This window comes from Typopeltis vanoorti, chromosome 15 (assembly GCF_054136105.1).
Source record: "Typopeltis vanoorti isolate ZY-2024b chromosome 15, IOZ_Tvanoo_1.0, whole genome shotgun sequence".
Taxonomy (NCBI): domain Eukaryota; kingdom Metazoa; phylum Arthropoda; class Arachnida; order Uropygi; family Thelyphonidae; genus Typopeltis; species Typopeltis vanoorti.
In genome coordinates this window covers 58,970,284-58,989,546 of record NC_143563.1, presented here as the reverse complement: position 1 = coordinate 58,989,546, position 19,263 = coordinate 58,970,284, and the positions used below count along the sequence as shown (strand labels likewise).

Below are 19,263 nucleotides of genomic sequence, written 5' to 3'. Positions count from 1 at the left end.
GCAGCCAGAATATTTTTAATATTTTATGCAGACATTTTATTTGAAAACTATTTAATTTAGCTTCCTATTTTTTTGGTCATTTTCCATCTTTCTGATTCATATAATAACATATCTTTGACATTGCCATTAAAGATCTTTATTTTGGTTTTATTATGATATTTGGATGATTACCATATATTATTTAATTTTCTGAAAAAAATACCAGCTTTTGTCAATCTTGGCATTACATCAGTTCCACCTTTGGTATCTATGTTTCCTGCCAAGTATGTAAAATTCTTAACTTCCTGCATGTTGATTGATTTTAATTTCATTGTGGCATTTGCTGCTGATTTTAAGAACTTTGTTTTAGTCATAACACTGCAGGCTTTTTCCTTCTGGGATCCATAACTTTTCAAAATGCTAGTTACATGGTGTTAATGGAACATTAAATGGAACATAGTCTCTGTTTGAAGTATAAGTCAGCAGTAAGAATTGAAGGAGGTACAGGAAGATGGTTTGATGTTAAATTAGGTGTATTATCAGGGTGTACATAATCTCCACTGTTATTCATTATCTATATGGTTACATTATGAAGGAAAGTGGTACTAAATCTGATATCAAAATTGATGATGTTAATCTTAGCACTTTACTTTATGCAGATGATATTATACTCCTAAATAAATCCAAGACAAATCTGCCAGATTCCTGACCAAATTGAATAACTGCTCTAGTAAATTTAGTATGAAAATGAACATTAAAAAGACAATGAAAATAGGCAGAAGCATTGAAAATATCAACTGTATCTGGAATGGAGAACCTATAGAACAAGTTAAAACATTTTAGCTATTTAGACATACTTTTTTATGTAGATGGTACATTAAATATGGAAATAGACAACAGAATTAATGAAGCTGGTATGGTAAGAGGTCAACTGAATAAATTTAAACGGAATAAGAGAGAAATTAGTCAAAACACTAAATTAGCTGTTAGGAAAGAACTTGCTATTGTTAGCATCCAGGAATGTGTTAGTAGAACTAATCTCAGGTAGTATGGTCATTTAAACAGAATGGGAAAAGAATGATTAGCAAAACAAGTTTTCTTTGCCAGGTTGGCAAGAAAAAGAGGAAGACCAAGATGTAGGTGGATTGATATAGTAAAAACTGCCTTGAAGACAGAAATATATGATCTGATAATGTTGGAGTTTGACAGTTGACAGATTGATTTGGAGGAAAATTTGATAAGAAGTTAGTAATGATGTAAGTTCTTCATGTAGTACTATCATAATATCCTGTACATCCCTTGAGGGCACATGTCAGGATTTCATGATGGTAATGAACTTCAGTTCTCTGTCCCCAATCACTCCCAAATCCCTTACCTTATCAACTTCTTGCAGTTCAATTCCATTAATATACTATACTGCATGTGATCTCATCCTCCCAAATTGCATCACCTTCACTTAGCATGTTAAACTGCCAGCCATTTACCTTTGCTCTTAACTGCTACCATATTTAAATCTTCGTACATGATATCTACACACCTTCATTGACTATTACTCTTCCCAATTTTGCATCATCAGCAAACAAGTGGATATTTCCTGTCAATTTATTTCCGGTATCATTAATGTACAAATGAAATGGATCCTCCCCTTAAATCTCTCACTATATCATTGATATACTAATTAATGAGTAATGGCTGTAGTACAGAACCATGAGATACCTTCATTCTCCTAGATACCATTCTCTGGTGTCTGTCTGTCAGTCAGCCAACCCCCTATCCCTGCTGCTAGCTTCATATTGATCCCATTTGCTTTAACTTTTGTAACAGTTTTCATGTAGTATTCTGTCAAATGCCTTTGCAAAGTCCTTCAGTATCATGATGTTACCACTTCCTTGATCCAATTCCACTGTCACTTTATTATAAAATGAATAAATTTTTAAGACAGAACCTACCCTTTACAAAGCCATGTCTGCCCACTATAGAGTATCGTATCCCTATGTACCCACTGTTGGATTTTACCTTTAACTAACTTTTCCAATACTTTAAATTATTCCTGCTATATTAATTGCTCTGTAGTTTGCTACTTTACTTCTGTCTTGGAACTGCCTTTATGTAATAAAACTATCTTACTCTCTTTCTGCTCCCTTGGAACATTGCCAGAGCTGAGACTTAGATTGAACAACTTCATTAGAGGCAATGCCAGTTCTCTTGCACATTAACATAGTACACTGACATGCTGTTCAGTCCCAATGCTGCATTCATATTTGATATTTTTCACATTGCTATGATAAGCACCTCCTGTTCATGTACCTAAATTTTGACATTCATCTCTGTCACATCAGCAACTACAAAATCTCCACCTGGATGGGGATTGCAAAATTATCACTCCGCAACTTAATTATTTCTTTGGCCTCTGTCACCTTCCTGCCATCAAAATTGTTTCAAGTCATCTTACCATGGTTATTTTTCCTCTTACTTGCTATATAATAAAAAAACTCTTTTGAATTTACTTTGGCCTGCTTAGCTAATTTTCTTTGATAATCTGATTTGGCCTTTCTTACCTTTACTTACCATACTGGTCACCTTTCTTGCTTGCACTTTGTACTGCTCATGAGTTTGCTGATCATCTTTTTTCTTTATATTCCCTCCACAGTATTTTCTCATTTTGGAGCTCTTGCTTTATATCTCTATTCATTCACTTAATCCTCACTTGCTTTATTCTCCTGACTACTACCAATGCACTGACATTCTTTTCTTGTATCTTCTCAAGTCTTAGCACTGCTCCAAGATGCCTCATAAGTCTGTCATAATTACCAGCTTTATAGTTCAATATAAACCCTTTATTGACAGAGAATTCCACATGTTTAGCACCTTCCCAGAACAAGACTGAATGGTGGTAACTCTCCCTGATTGAAAGCAGCATTTTAACCTTTGTTATGGATATATCTTCTAATGCTGTTACTTCTGATCCAGCACTCTCAAATCCCTGGTCCCCTCTATAACATGTTGCTTAAGGTAATTATCCCTTAGCAACTTATAAATTCCACTTCCATCTTGCCATGGCCCTTTCCTCCTCCAATCTATGTCCTCATAGTTGAAGTCTCCCATAATTGTTCAGCCTGCACTCATTATGCTAATCTGCCAATACATGGCCTCTACATCTTCCTGTGAACCTCCTGGTCTGTAGCAGCAACCAAGAATATATTTTGTACTATTGACCTCTATCTCACACCATACAGACTGAAATAAACCATCTCTCCCATACCTAAAATCCTGTGGAAAATACTAAGTAAAATGGACATTCCAGAACACTTGACACACCTTTTAAAACAACTCTACAAGAAGAATCAGATGTTCAACATCAAGAATGGTGTGAGACAAGGATGTATACTCTCCCCTGATCTATACAATCTTTACGGAGAATATATTATGAGAAAAGCACTTAACAGTGGTTTCTAGTGTTTTCTCAGTTGTTGGTGGCAAAAAGATAAATAATCTTAGATATGCTGATGATACCGTTCTTATTGCCAACAGCAAAAGAGAACTGGAGTCTCTCATTAAAAGAGTTGAATGGGAAAGCCTGAAATATGGTTTAAGAATTAATCGTGATAAAACAAAATACATGGCCATAGATGAAAATGACAATTTCACCCACAACATTGACTTTGAGAAGGTGGATGAATTCATTTACCTTGGAGCTCTAATAAGCACCAAGAGTCTATGTCAACCAAAAAAAAAAAAAAAAAAATTACCATTGCAAGGTCAGCAATAGTGCAATTGCCGAAAATATGGAAAGACAAACATTTCTATCACTACTAGATCAAGACTGGTCAAAAGTTTGGTGTTTTCGATTTTCATTTATGGTGCTGAATCTTGGACACTCAGCAAGAAAGATGTGGACAAGATAAACAGCTTCAAGATGTGGTGCTGGAGAAGGATGTTGAGTCTCCTGGACAGACCAAAAGTCTAATGAAAGTATAATAAATCAACTAAAAATCAAGAGATGGCTATGTGACATTGTAAATGAAAGAATTCTCAAATTCTTTTTTACATTTCAAGACATGAAAATGACAGCCTGGAAATATTTATCATCCAGGCCAAAATGGAAGGACAAAGAAAAAGAGGATGCCCAAAACCAAGATACTTGGACTAGATTAAAAAGATCACCGGACATACTTTGGAGTTGGCTGCTTCTGCAACAAAAGGCAGAAGAGACATTGTGGCTAGGGTCATGAGTCCTCGGGCATGAGAAGACTGAGCAAGAAGATAATCCATTCGGGGTAGGGGGTATAACAGAGAATGTATATGACATGCATTGGCAAATTAGCACAATGAGTTCAGGTCAAGTAATTATTATGGGGAATTTCAGTCAAGGGGCCACAGATTGGGAGGAGGAATGGAAACAGAATTTATACAGCTGATGAGAAATAATTATCTGAGGCAGCATGTAATGGAGGGGATACAAGGTTTGAGAGTGCTGGATCTGATTATAGCATCAGAGAATCACCCAATCTAGCCATGCTGGGGAAAGTGATCATGTTGTCTTGACCTGGGAGATTGCCAGACATACAAAATTTTCTGTTAAGAAGGGATATATGTGTAATTGCAAAGCAGGTGATTATAACAAGCTGAGGAGTCAGCTTTTAGCAGTGCTACAGCATAAAAATTTGCAGAGAAGAAATATTGGTGGTGAATGGGAAGTGGTCAAGGAGTGTTTGAAGAAAGCAGTATGAGAATGTATACCCAGAGTCAGAAGGATAAATCAGGTAAGAGTTAGATGGATGAATAGAATCATTAATCAGGAGTTGCAGACAAAGGAAAAGCTGTGGAGGGAATATAAAGAAAAAGGTGATCAGCATGCCTATAATCAGTACAAAGCACAGGTAAGAAGAGTGAGGCCAAAAGAAATCCTAAAGACTTTTTTTTCCACTATGTTAAAAGTACATGGGAGATTGTCTATAGAAGGATGACTTTAAAAAGTGATGATGTTGAGGAGGTAACAGAAGCAAATCCAAATAGTTGAATTGCTATATGAGCAATTTTGCAAAGGTGTGGTATATGGCAATGCCAGATGTGACATTTTGACTGATGGGAGAATAAAGGTTTAAGAAATGGAGGTGCTTGAAATATTGCAGAACTTGAATGTGAAGACAGCCATGCAATTAGATGGCATATTGGCCTGTGTATTACAAGAATGTGCAAAGTGATTATCAACTCCTCTGACCAGGCTGTTTAATTTAAGCATCAGTACTAGGACGGCACCAATGGAGTGGAAAGAGGGCAAAATAGTCCCACTGCATAAAGGAGGCTCCATGACAGAAGTAGCAAATCATAGGAAAATCAACATTTCATGAGTTGTGGTTACGTTATTGGTGGAAGACAGAATTCAAGAATGGGTGGATATGAATATGATACCCTATAGGGGACAACATGATTTTTTGAAGGGTAGGTCTTACCTTAGTAATTTGCTTACTTTTTATAATAAAGTGACAATAGAGTTGGATGAGGGAAGTGACTACTTGGTGATATGGCTAAACTTTTGCAAAAGCATTTGACAAGATTCCACATGGAACTGTGTTGCATAAACTGGAACAAAAAGGGAATGGATATGAATCTGATGATTTGGATTAGAGGGTGGCTGATGGACAGATATCAGAAGTGGTTTATGGAGGAGTCAAGTCCAAGAGAAGGCAAGTGATTGCCTTGTATACCTCAGGGCTTAGTACTTGTTTAATTTGTATATCAGTGTTATAGGAAATGATTTGATAGGAAGTATTCAGTTGTTTTTGCTGATGATGCTAAACTGGGAAGAGTGATAGTAAATGAATGTGATGTAGAGATCTTGCAGGAAGACTTAAATTGCTGCCAGTTTATTTTTGGCCAGGTGTAAGGTAATGCACTTTGGGAAAAAGATATCACAAGCTGTTTACTATATTGATGGAACTGAAATGCAGGAAACTGATGAGGCCAGAGAATTGGTGGTAATTGCAGACATTTAGAGGGCATATTGTGAAGGTAGCCAAAATAGCACATCAAATTATGTGGCATTTGAAGAACACACTAAAAAAAGGAATAGAGAAGTTATTTTCCCCCTATCTGAACTACTGCATGCAGATCTAGATATTCGGATTTTGTGGTGATGAAAAGTGGTGGAGGGGATCCAGAAGTGAGTGACATAATTTGTAGGAGGTCTATGGAATGCTCTCTTTGAGAAATATTGCTGGTCTTTTGGTTTCAAAAACTAGCTGGTAGGCAAAGAAAAAAAGGAGACACAATAGAAGCATATAAATTTAAACTGGTTTTATGAGAATGACACTGGAGGCTTTTTCCATTACATGGTACAAAGGGAGAGAATGAGGGGTTACACAGAAATTATGTCAGAGTGGTTAGCAAGAGTGTTAGGACTAGATTTTTTGCTTGGAGGATGGTGCCAGAAGTACTTGTGTTTCATTAATGAATGAGTTTCAGGAGAAAAAGTAATAGGTAATGTTAGAATAATAGCTAATGCATGAATAATGGATCTCCTGCAATATCTTCTGACTCCATGGAGATACCTGTATAATAATAAAAAAATCATAATGATAATTAGATATCCTTTTTATCTGTTAAATTGCTTGATTCTTTACAGTTATTTAATACAGATTTTTAATATTTATTTTTATAGTTAACACCATGAACTTGAACCTACTGCAAAGAATATTAAAGAATGCTGAAAATTTTTGATAAGGTTAGAAGTTTTTATTTCTTATATTACACTTTAATAACTAATTTTATATAAAAAGTAATCATTTTTTAAATAACAATTTAAAAAAAAAATGTTTTTTAATAAATTGGTGCTTTTTGATAGAAGTTAAAGCAAAACATAATATTAAATATTATAGAATCATTAACAAGAGCAAGAATAAAAAAGGATAAAATTCCCATTTTTCTTAACCAAATAAAGGAAAGCTCATCATCATCATCATCAATTTCCTGATATGTACCTTCAAGAGGTGTTCCCGTCACTATGACAACACTACATGATTAAGTTTACATTATTATTAATCTTCTAATATTAATTAATCTAAAATTAATCTTCATGCTTCTAAGGAGGCACTTCTGACTGAATCAATCCATCTTGGTCTTTCTCTGGGTCTCTTTCCTGCCATCTTGGCATCAAACACCTGTTTTGCTAACCATTCTCACCTTAAATTACTTAAATACTACCTTAAATTAGTTCTGCTGACACATTCTTGAATGCTAATAATGTCAAGCTCCTTTTTAATATGTCCATTTTTACTATGATTCTACCATTGATTCCATCAGTTCATTCACCTAATTTTATTCAGAACCCTCATATCTGGAGTTTCTAGTCTTTCATCAAGTGCTTATGTGGAACCCAAAACTGATACATAACTTAAAACAGGTTTCAATACTGTCTTATATACTACTAGTATAGTGTTTTGGCTAATTTCTCTCTTATTCCATATAAATTTATTCAGATAGCTATCCACCATACCAGCTTTGCTTATTTTATTATGTATTTCCAGATTTAACTTGCCATCTTCACTAAAAACTGTGCCTAAATAACTGAAATATTTTACTTGTTCTATAGACTCTCCATTCAGAATGCATCTGAAGTTTTCTGTGCTCTTGCCTATTTTCATAGTTTTGGTCTTCTTATTGCCAATTTTCATGCCAAATATGTTATGGTTGTTATTCAATTTAGTTAGAGAATCTTGGAGACTTGCACTATAGGTGTTTAGCAGTACAACATCATCTGCATAAAGCAAAGAGCGCTAAGTTTGACATCTCCAATTCTAATATCAGGCCTAATGTCACTTTCTTTCATAATCTGATCCATATAGATGATGAATAAGAGTTGAGGTAATGTGCATCCCTGTCTTAACCCTGATTTTACATCAAACCATCTTCCTGTATTTCCTTTGATTCTGACTGCTCACTGAAAAATTTTAATTTTAATATAGACTATATATTGCTCTGTATAATGTTCCATTCACCCCCATAATTTTAATGTTTTGAAAAGCTTTTCTCTGGGCATCTTGTCATGTGCCTTTTCCACATCTACAAAACTTAAGTAAAGATCATTGTCATATTCCCATGATTTCTCAACTATTTGTCTTAAACTGAAAGTTCGATCTTGATAATCTCTATATGGTCTGAACCAATGTTCTTCAAGTTTTTCTTCAACAATCTTTCTCAACCTCTTTTCAAGAATGCTTGAATAAATCTTACCTGAAACACTTCAATGAAGTATATTCACGTTTCAGCTTTATTCCCTTGGGTATGATGAGAGCTCTACTACCAGGTCCTTTGAATTATGCAGTCTAGCTACTGCAAAACTTTTATACCCCCATACTTTAGCATTTGTACATCCCTTGAGGGTACATGTCAGGAATTTGATGACGATGATACTTTAACATTTCTGGTTGAATATCATCTACTCCAGCTGCCTTTCCACATTTCAAGTTTTTTGATGGTTTCTACTTCAAGTATTGATATGTACTCCTCTTTGCATTCCTCTTGAAAAGTTTCTAGGTCATTGCTTGATTTGTTTAACAGTCTTTCAGTGTAATTACTTCAGACATCTGGGAAATCCTTATCTTCAGTTTTCATGTCACCTTTATCATCTTTGATTTCTATTACAGTACTCTTCCCTTCATTTCTAAGCTTTTTTCCTAGCCTCCAGAACATTTTGTCACCTTCCTGATATATATTTTCTATAATTATTATTATTAAGAGAGACCTCCAGGGAGTCAGGAACTCATCAAGGGAGGCCACATACTACATGGCACTAGCTATCATACTTATTCTTGAATTCATTCACACTGCTTGCACTCACAACATCCAGTGGCAATCCATTCCAATCACGCACCACCCTATGAGGAAAAAATCTACCCCTCACCCCCCCTTCTTAGCACCATTCATTCTCAGCTTCCAAGGATGTCCTCCTGTTCTTTCCCCAACCTCCATAAATTAAAATATTCCATCAATTGAAATCCTGTATGACCCTTTCAGAAGTTTGTAAGTCTCAATCATATCACCCCTCTTTCTCCTGTTTGCTAGTGTCTGCACTCTTCACATTCTCAATCTGTCTTCATAATCAATATTCCACAATCCCTTTTTGGTGATGCATTTCTTCATCACCAATCCCATTCCAGTGAACTCAGTATATTCTTCAGTTGGTCATAATTTCCTGCTTTGTAGTTCAACATGTAACCTTTTCTGAATGGAACATTCATAAACTTAGTCACATCCCAATTGATACCACATGATCACGGTCATTGACCAGAGGCAGAATAGTTATGTCTTTAACTGAAACGCCTTCTGACACTATAATCAAATCTAACGCTCTTTGATCTCGAGTTCCTTCTGTCACATGCTGCAGCTCAATAAATGCACTTTAATTCTTCTTTACTGAGATTTTACTACTACCCAATCAATATTTGGATAATTCAAGTTTCCCATTATGATCATTCTTTTCACGCTCATCTTTTCTATTTGGTGATGCATTTCTTCATCACTAGCAACCGATCCACTAGATTTGCAATAGTGCCCTGCTATGTTAGATTCCACATCACAAAAATGGCTTCAAACTCACTGTTAGTAGTAGTACCACAATCATAGGAATCAACTCTAACTGAATTCAAGTCATCCGATATCATAGCAGCACCCCCCCCCCCTCCTCTCCATCCTTTATAAAAATAGTGTACTCTTTACACTCAATACCAGTTAGCATGTCTGATTTTGATAGCTAGGTCTCACAACTACAATCTGAAGTCCTAACGTATTGACTAAAGCAACAAACTCTACCCCTTTGTTTCTGATAATCCTAGCATTCCTGTACAAACATAATAATCATAATCTACCTGTATGCTCTTGTCTGCAGTCTTCATGATGCAGTTGGGCAACTTGCAGATCTCTATTCTTCTCTAGTGTCTGATACATGTAGATATCCTCTCACACGTTTGATGAGTCTGAATCGGATGAACACAAAGTTGAAATCGTTCTCTCCTTGTTAACATTTTCATCAAGTCCATTCCCATCATTAACACAGTTATATAACATTGTCACTCTTACACTCACATTCTCACCATTCCTCCCTTTATAATTTAGTTTTGCTGACTCTCTGTGTTAGGTCTCATACCAGTTATTAGATTCTCTAGACTCCTGATACCAAACACATTCAGGTGTAGGCCGTTCCTCTTATACACATCCAAAAACTCGCGTCCATTCCTTCTACACAGCCTATGCATGGAATCATTTGCCATCATAGCCTTTCTTCTTAATTCATTTTTATCATATCAAGGTAAAATACTGACAATATTCATTTTCTCACTCTTCATTCTCACCTCTTCCAACAACCCTTTCATATCCTCTCTCATACTGAACTTATTGCTAGTTAAGTTGTTAATATCTACTACAATTAAGATTTCATTTAGTTTTCTTTTGTGTTTTTGAATTGCTTCTTTTATATTCTTAATTTTAGCTCCAGGAAAACGAAGTTATAACTCGCTTATTAATTATTTCTGCCATAGGGCGCTCTTATTTTTCTACATACCTCTATAGCTGAATCAGTCAATGTCTTCTTTAGAATTTACTACTGAGATCCAAGTTTTCTGGTTTTCAATCTGTTTCATTTTTCCTTCAATAATATTTGTACAGTTGAGTCTATAGTTTACCTGTAAAAGCTGCTCAACTTTAATTCTTTTTAAAACTTTCTTACATACTGTTCTTTTCAATGTGACATTCATTTTTATCCTGCATAGCACTAAATAATGGTCACTTCCAATTTCAGATCTTCTGTACACTCTTGTATCCTGAACTAACAAAGATGTTGTCAATGAGGTTTTTCTTATTTCTTGTGTCTTCTCTTCACACACATGAACTTGTGCACATCTTTATGTTGAAACATGGTATTAGTAATGACTAGTCCATGTTCTGAGAAGAAGTCCAGTAAATACTTATCATTATTTCCTACTCTGCTGCTCCAACACGGACCACTTTTTCTCTTTTTTGTTTGTCAACTGCTTGTTCTAATGACTTGAAAAGTTCTAAGGAATTTTTCAAGTCATTAGAAGAACTTTCTGTGGGACAATAGGTTTATCAAGAAGTTTATCTTCATCTTTGGTGTTGAATGGTGTTGCTACTCCTTCCTTTCCTTGATCATTATTGCCTGAATATAGCATCCTTTACTTATTATTTAGTAAGATCTCACATGTTTTGTCTTATTTATCTCAATGCCAATTATGTCCATGTGATACTTTTCCAATTCTTCTGCACGATTGATTTCCTTTCCATTAATACTCCTTATTTTGATGGTCCCCATCTTCAGTTTTTTTTTTAAATTGAGTTTATCCTTCTTCTTTTAGATGTTGAGCAGCTATTCTTGTCTCATCCTGGAGTTTATTAAGTACATGTTTTCTAAAATGTTTCCTACAAATTGGTAGATCAGACTGCACAACTAGTGTCATCTTCTAAGAAGACAAAACTAGTTGTGCAGTTTATTTAAATTACAATAGTGTACATATATATATTTTTGAAACAGATTAAATGACTGTAAGTCAAGAGATAAAAAATAGAAATACTGTTATAATTTAAGTAAACTGCACGACTAGTTTCATCTTCTTAGAAGACTTCTTCGGGTGCATAAATGGGAGAACTACCAACAAACATTACGAGAGAAAAAAAATCTATACATTAATTATTTAAGTTTCTACAAGTATGAATTACGAAAATTGCTCCATCATGCCATAATTTGTTTCTTCTTCTCTATTGCTTTTCTTTAGAGTTACTAATAGACACCTAATAATAACATACAGTCTGGTTTGGAATAATATCTTTAGAGCAGTACCAAGTAATTTGTAGAAAAAAGATGAATGAAATGTGTCAACAATCATGATAGATTAAATTCAGACTTTACAACAAACACAAATTAAAAAAGGACTTCTTTATTAGTAATTTCTTCCTTTTTCTTGCTTGCACAGATTTGATTTTGTAGGAAAAGGTTTGGTCAATAGTAGTGAGGTGCTGGTCTGAACTTTCAATGTATTTTTATAGATTGAGGAACTGTTTTACTGAAGGAAGGCACATTGTGCAGAAAAAAGGCTGGTTCAGTTTACAAGAAGCTTGTATGCTGAATCGTCTATTTTTATGCAATGCAGCTACAACACTTGATGGCATTATTGGATTTAATCATGCTGGACATCTGTCCTGCATACTCTGTTGTTGTTGGGCTTTACTGCTACCATCTTTTGCTTAACCCTGTGTACAACCTATATGCAATTTTTAACATTTAGACATTGATGAAAATGGCTCTCATGTGACTAACAGGAATATATTAAAAAAAAGAAATCAGTGAAATATACCATGTACATACTGCTTTCAGATTATAAAATTCTTGGCTATTTTGTGTATGTTACTATTTATGGTAAGAAAGATTGACCTTGAACATAAATGAAGTGCATTCAAAAATAGATAAACATATAATATTTAGCTAATTAGTAATGACTGATTTCAAAAGTGTGCTTTGTTATTGTAATCATTATATTTATATATATCCAGTTCAAACTAATTTCTGAAGTATAAAGCTACTGCTGCAACATACAAACCATCCAGGCCTTGAAGCATTCTCCCTGATGACATTTGGTAAGACTGTTTGTCAGATCAGAAAAGGAAATATTTTCACTAGACAATATGTTATGTGAGTAAGTTCAAGTTATTTGTTTCTCAATTAAACTGGCAAGTCAAAATCTTCAGTGTTTGGTTTATTTTTGCACCTACTTTTTTCATGCTCAAATTTGTTGTTAAAATTTATCTTAAAATTTCTTTGTCCATATTGAGCCCCTCTGCTATTATTCTTATGTCTAAATAACTTTGTTCTTATAGAAGTTTGTTGCCTTTTCCACAGTTTCATTAGATTTCCATAGATTATTACTGGATGGTCAGATTATTCATCATCTTTTCTATCTTTTTGAAAGTTTATTTTTCACTTGGTTAGACTATAATAAATTTAGTTTAATCCTTTATCCAAGTGTGAGTAAACAAAGTTTGCACCTGAAAATATCTTCAGGACTGAAGTAAGGTAGTACAACACCGGGCAACTCGTAGCAAAGGTGGACCAAGCTAACATCACACTTGGATAAAGGATTAAACTAAAATTATTATTTTCTATCTTTTCTTCCTTCTAAATACTTCTTGTGCCATCAAATGCAAAAGATTGATAGGACTACTCATATGTCTCACATAGCAAAACAGATGTTTCAGTGGTAGTTTCTTCGGTTTCACAAGCAATTTGACATATCAATCCTCAGTTTGATTATATATATATATATATATATATATATATAACAGGGCTTAATAATAGGATTTTCAGTTTAAATCTCAGCTCTGGTAAACACCCAAGAGTGTATAGTTCCATTGGATAAAAAAAAAAGGTTCCAAGACAGATGTACCAAATTAAAACTGACCATTATCTCAGGAGTAGTGGTTAAAGTATTGGAGAAGTTGGAAAGGTATTTGGAAAGAAAAATTCAGAAATGGATGGATGTGAATAATCAGGAATAGCACAGTTTTGTGAAGGATAGGTCTCTTGTATGAGTACTGTACTTGCTTTTTATAATAAAATAGTATATGGTATCATAATGATACTGCTACCTTTTGCAGAGGCATTTTCCAGGACATTGTATAGAAGTCCTTTACATTAACAAATCAAATAGAAGGAATCAAGCAGGTGGGTGACCAGCAAAGTGCCACAGGATTCTTTGTATGCACTAATTCAGTTTAATTTGTGATTTAATGTGTGTGATTAATGAGGAGAAATATTGAGTTATTTGCTGATGATGCAAAGTTGAATAGTGCAATAGTTAATAAAGGTGACGTAAATGACTTAAATAGACTGATTGTGTGTGTGCAGCAGATAATAGTTGTCTGTTTAATAATAGCAAAGTGTAAGGTCATATACTTTGAGATGAAACAATTACAAGTTGTGTACTGCATTAATAAATCTGGGAATAGGAATTTGAGGGTGATAGTAGATAGGGAGTTGAACATCAGAGAGCAGATTGCAAAAGTAGGCAGAATAGCTCATTAGATTACTTGGATTTAAAGAACACATAGATAAGCAGAGATACAAAGGGTATTGTCCCTCTTTATAACTTTGATATGGTCACATCTGAATTATCATGCACAGATCCGATCGCCTAGTTTTTGGGATGAAGAAATGGTGGAGTGGATCCAGAGGTGAATGATCAGGATGGTGACAGGTCTTTGGCATGCTCCATAAAGATCTGTTGTGTACAAAAATTAGTCATTAGTTAATAAGAGGAAGTATGGTATAAAAACTTAAGTTACTGAAGGAGTTTTATAGGACTGATGTAGCAGAAATTTTTCAGATCACCCATGAAAATTGTGTAAGAGTAGTCATCAAAGATGAGGGAATAGATTTTTTTTGCTTGGAGAGGAATGGCATCCCATTCCTTTTCCTACAAAATCAAATTTGTGCAAGCAAGAAAAAGGAAGAAATTACTAATAAAGAGTCCTTTTTTAATTTGTGTTTGTTGTAAAGTCTGAATTTAATCTATCATGATTATTGACACATTTCATTCTTTATCTTTTTTCTACAAATTACTTGGTACTGCTCTAAAGATATTGTTCCAAACCAGACTGTATGTTATTATTAGGTGTCTATTAGTAACTCTAAAGAAAAGCAATAGAAAAGAAGAAAAAATGAATCAAAAGTTAATAGTAATGGGATGCCAGAGTTAGTCACGATTGCTTTGTCAGTGAATGATTTTAAAAAGTGGTATGATAAGCACTCTATGAGTAAATGGTTCATTGAGTCTTCATATTCTATGGAGATGCCCATATAATAATATACAATATGTCAATTTCCTTATTATTGAAAATATAAATTTATATGTTTGCTTTTTTTTTTTTTAATGAAGAACATTATTATTTCAGCCCATCTACTTTAAGGTGATCAAGTAGCTGTATGCTCCAGCTCTCAAAAGGCACAAACTGATTTTGTGAGGGACAGGGATTCAATCCGATTGCATTTATGCATATCACTGTCACTTTATTTCCACAGCCTATCTGTGGTTGACATCAAGAGTACATCTGGCCTTAAAACTCACTTCCAGTCATCATCATCAGCAGATCTCAGAAAAAGAGAATTTAGTTGCAAGAAAGAGGTTTTATTGTTCTCTTGGACTCAAAAGAAGATGAACTATGATAAATATTGCAGCTGCTCCATCTTTCGGTTTTATTTGATATTACCATTCCTTTTGTAATATATATATATATAATATATATATATATATATATATATATATATATAAAAGAACATGAAATCTTTCATTGCACACTTCTTTTTTTTAAAAAAAGTTAATATGATCTGTATTCAAAGGATTAAAGAACTTGTCTACTAGATTGTATTGAAGTGCAGAATTTTTTTTTAAATAATTGTTCTAGAATATTTTGTACATGTAATAATTAACAAACAGGATTTTTTTTTTGAATAAAAATTCATGTGAAGCAATTATTTCAAATTGGTCATTAAGTTTATTTGAAATGTTAGTATAACACTGAATGTATAATAAATTGAATCATTTTTTAGAGAATGTATTCATGTGATAAGATTCTTTTTTTTTAGATAATATAGTAAAGTTTAAAATGCTAATTCTAACCTTAAAATTCTCAAAATAGTTACATGATTTTTTTTTTTTGTTATATTCCATTTAAGGTCATTTTGATTTGAGAGTGATAGTTTTTCATTTTGAATGAGTAAAATATATTTCGGAACATTACTATAAAGTAACTATGTAAAACCAACCTGCTTAAATTATCTTTAGTAGTAGCTTGACATATTTTCAAATGAAATCATACTATTGACCCATCTGCCTACCAGTTAAAAAAGTGTTCTCGCAATTTTAATAATGACATGTAAAACAAACCTCAAAATTATTGAGGTGAAAATTTGAAGAGCCATCTTTTATAATTGTATTTTTTATAAATGATTGCATTTGTGAATTTTTTTTTTTTAACTGTAGAATCACTCATTCAGCTATCCATACAACTCCAGTTTGAATTTATATTCTACATTTAAGGCAGTTTGTTTTCCATTAATATTAGTATTAGATTATTTTTGCAGCTTTGTCATTCTCTCATTTTATGCCTTCATACTTATTTTTTTAACAGAAATTATACAGTATTTATACTCTCATCATGTATTTATTATTATTGTACATATAAAACTTTATCATCTTGATTTTGTTATTTAATTTAAAAATCTATAAAAATGTCCATCACTTTGCACATGAAATAAAACAATTCAATCATATTTTATGTTTACTTAAAAGTAAACAGTTCAGTTATACTGTTCAACGTTGGAAAATAAATTGCTGTTATAACTTTTTTTTAAAAATACTTCTTTAGCTTTCCAATTTCTTGCTTGATGTTTGAATGAAATGGCATAATAAGGTATAAGATGCTTTTGTACAAAGTATTTTGTTTAATTTTTTGCTACAAGAGCACTTTATCCGCTGTTGTAGATAAATTCTTTCATAGACCCTGTTCTTAGAGATGTGAATTTTTCTTATTACTCATTTCATTAAATTAAATGATATTTTGTAAAAATATCAATATATGCTATTCACAAATATACAAAATACCTTAAAATTTCTACTGTTTGTGTTCAAACATAAATATCTCAAATCATGTGAAACAGCATATCAGTTTTTCAGTAAATATACTCTGAAAAGTAATTATTGCCAGCCTGTTTATGCTTATTTGCATATTAAATATATCTATTCATAGTGAATGCATATGTTATTTAATATGCAAATACTTATGAATGGTTGCTAATGGTTTAATTTATGGATGAACTTACGATAGAAAATAAGACTTTCTGATAGTTTGTTAGCAATGAAATTGACAGATTTTTGGGAATTATAGTCAAGTTCAAAAAATAAATAAAAAATATATTCTCCACAAATATACCTGTAGATAAAATACCCATATAATGCAAAATGAACACTGTAGGCTGGGTATGTGCTCTCATAAATTGGACAGTTATTTGCTGGCCTGGTTTGCCGAATTCAAGCCCGCAACCTGCTCTCCAACCAGCAGATTGCGGGCTTGAATCCCATTGTGAGCATTGGATGTTTGTGATTGTCTGTAGTAGGAAGATGAATTGCATTGCCACCATCCCACTTATTGGAAGCCTGAAGTGGCTCAAAAGTTCCATGTTTGGTCTCTAGAGTTTCTAGACTATGTAAAAATAAAACAAAAAAAAATTGCAAATAAATATATAAAATTGATACAAATAGGGTGGGGGGGGGGATCCTTAGCCCACCTACAGTTCACATGTACTATAGATTTACTAATAACCTTTCGTGGAACCACATAAAATAATAATAATCAAATAAATAAATCCTCTAACACCTTTTATTCCCCAAAGGGAGTAGATAGAACTTCTTTAACTGTGCTATTTTCGATGGGCAGCAAGTCTCAATCATTCAAGCCTTCACTGATAGTGAGCCCAAGCTTTCAATGAATCAAAGCTTTATAGGACAGAGAATGCCAGACAAGTGCTGATATCTATAGTCGATTTTTATCAGATGCGAGGTTTAAAATACTCAAGTTTACTGGAGGGGGAAACCCTTCCTCCTTGTCTTTGTCAAAATTCACTGACTTGGGAACCAATTAAAGAAAGGCTTAGAAATGGTTGTTCTTATTGGCAACTATAATCGGATGGGGGAACATACCAATTACAGTAAGACCTTATGAAACACTGAATTACTCTAGATATCACAAAGGGTTCCAGTTTTCCATAGAGATAAGTTCATAGCTTACAGATCAAGGAGCAACAGGTATAATATCCAGCATCTGTAAGCTTGAACTGATAGATAGTTTGAGGACTGGAGTCCTGTTTTGCAGCATTCCTGTGTTGATTAGATGCAAATATCAGAATATTGAAGCACTATGGCTTCAGTATATTGACTTCGAGAGCGCTCAGAGTAACAAAGTTAATTAAAAAGAAGTGAACTATAACAATCTTTCTTTGGCCAGCCTAGCACCGTGGATGTAAACATCAGAGCTATATAGGAATCTCAAACTATAACATTAATTATTACATAAAAATGTTGGTTTCAAGGAAAGATGTAACATGCTGTCTGGTCTACAACATCAAGTTTAACCAACTACAGTGAGTTTTGTAATTTCACAAAGTCCTTGAACCTTTTTTTAAGGTCAATTCCACCAAAAAAAAAAAAAAAAAAGGTTGCAAATCTGTAGTGTCTTAATATTAGTATGGTGTGTGAACCAAGTACTAGATAATATTGTAGTAAATAAATAATATCAATGCTTAAAGTGTTGATCAAATTTTATAGACATATCTATAAAATTGCTGGGAGTTGTGGTCTCCTATAATCCAGTTGCTTGGAAGCTTGAACTGATAGATAGTTTGAGGACTGGAGTCCTGTTTTCCAGCATTCCTGTGTTGATTAGATGCAAATATCAGAATACTGAAGCACTATGGCTTCAGTATATTGACTTCGAGAGAGCTCAGAGTAACGAGGTTAATTAAAAAGAAGTGAACTGGCCTAGGGCAGTCATGTGGCAGGTAAAAGCATCAACATTGTGCAGTAGTGAGATCGCATCTCTGAATAGGTGTTGAGTGACAGCCAGCTTGATGAAATTGGATCCAGTTCTTTTTGACTCCATAGTGTTTCCACTTCTTTTTATTATAAGAGTTGGTTAATACCACAGATTCGTACCCAGGATATTGTTATTATGATAAATTAAGATATTGAATGAGAGATAGGAAATTCACAAATATATTTATCTACAAATAATGTTAGTGTAGATTTTTCGCATTATTGTAAATGGTGTGTGTAAAATGTTTGTTTTGCAAGAGCTATATACAATATTTCATTTTAAATAAATTATCTCCTAAAGAGAATAAAGGCCTACACGTTTAACATAGTTAAAGGACATAAACATTACATAAGATTTCTCATCTTTGAAATCACTGGATTTTGTGAGAATACACAAACTTTCAACTTATAACATAGTTTTTTCAGCTATCTGTAATGGCCATAAAATATAAATTTCTTAAATCATACTTGTTTTTCCTTTAAAACAAAAAAAAAAAAAATGCACAATCTTTCTTTAAAAAAAAAGAACATATTTCTTTCATATCTTTGCACTAGCAGTTCCTTTCCTACTTCTTTAGAATATGAAGATAATTTTAACATTGCCAGTTTCCTTGTGGATGCTTCATCATTA

The 19,263-nt window shown here is 33.4% G+C and overlaps 1 protein-coding gene and 1 non-coding gene across 4 annotated transcripts in view; both read left to right on the top strand.

Annotated features, from left to right (window-relative positions):
* Positions 1-15,452, top strand: part of LOC150098790 (nuclear transcription factor Y subunit alpha-like) — a 162,907-nt gene extending 147,455 nt beyond the window's left edge. Inside the window, exons 9-10 of one of the 3 annotated variants that reach the window (XM_090405101.1) lie at positions 6,641-6,703; positions 14,938-15,449. In XM_090405101.1, coding sequence (XP_090261227.1) covers positions 6,641-6,652 — 12 coding nt within the window. In that variant the 3' untranslated portion in view covers positions 6,653-6,703; positions 14,938-15,449. Of the gene's footprint in view, positions 1-6,640; positions 6,704-14,937 lie in introns of all 3 variants that reach the window. The other 2 variants (XM_090405100.1, XM_090405099.1) reach the window with 2 other exon arrangements.
* A 2,929-nt stretch (positions 15,453-18,381) lies between these two features.
* Positions 18,382-18,689, top strand: LOC150098789 (signal recognition particle RNA). Its single transcript, XR_016549557.1, has one exon.
* The last annotated feature ends 574 nt before the right edge of the window (positions 18,690-19,263 follow it).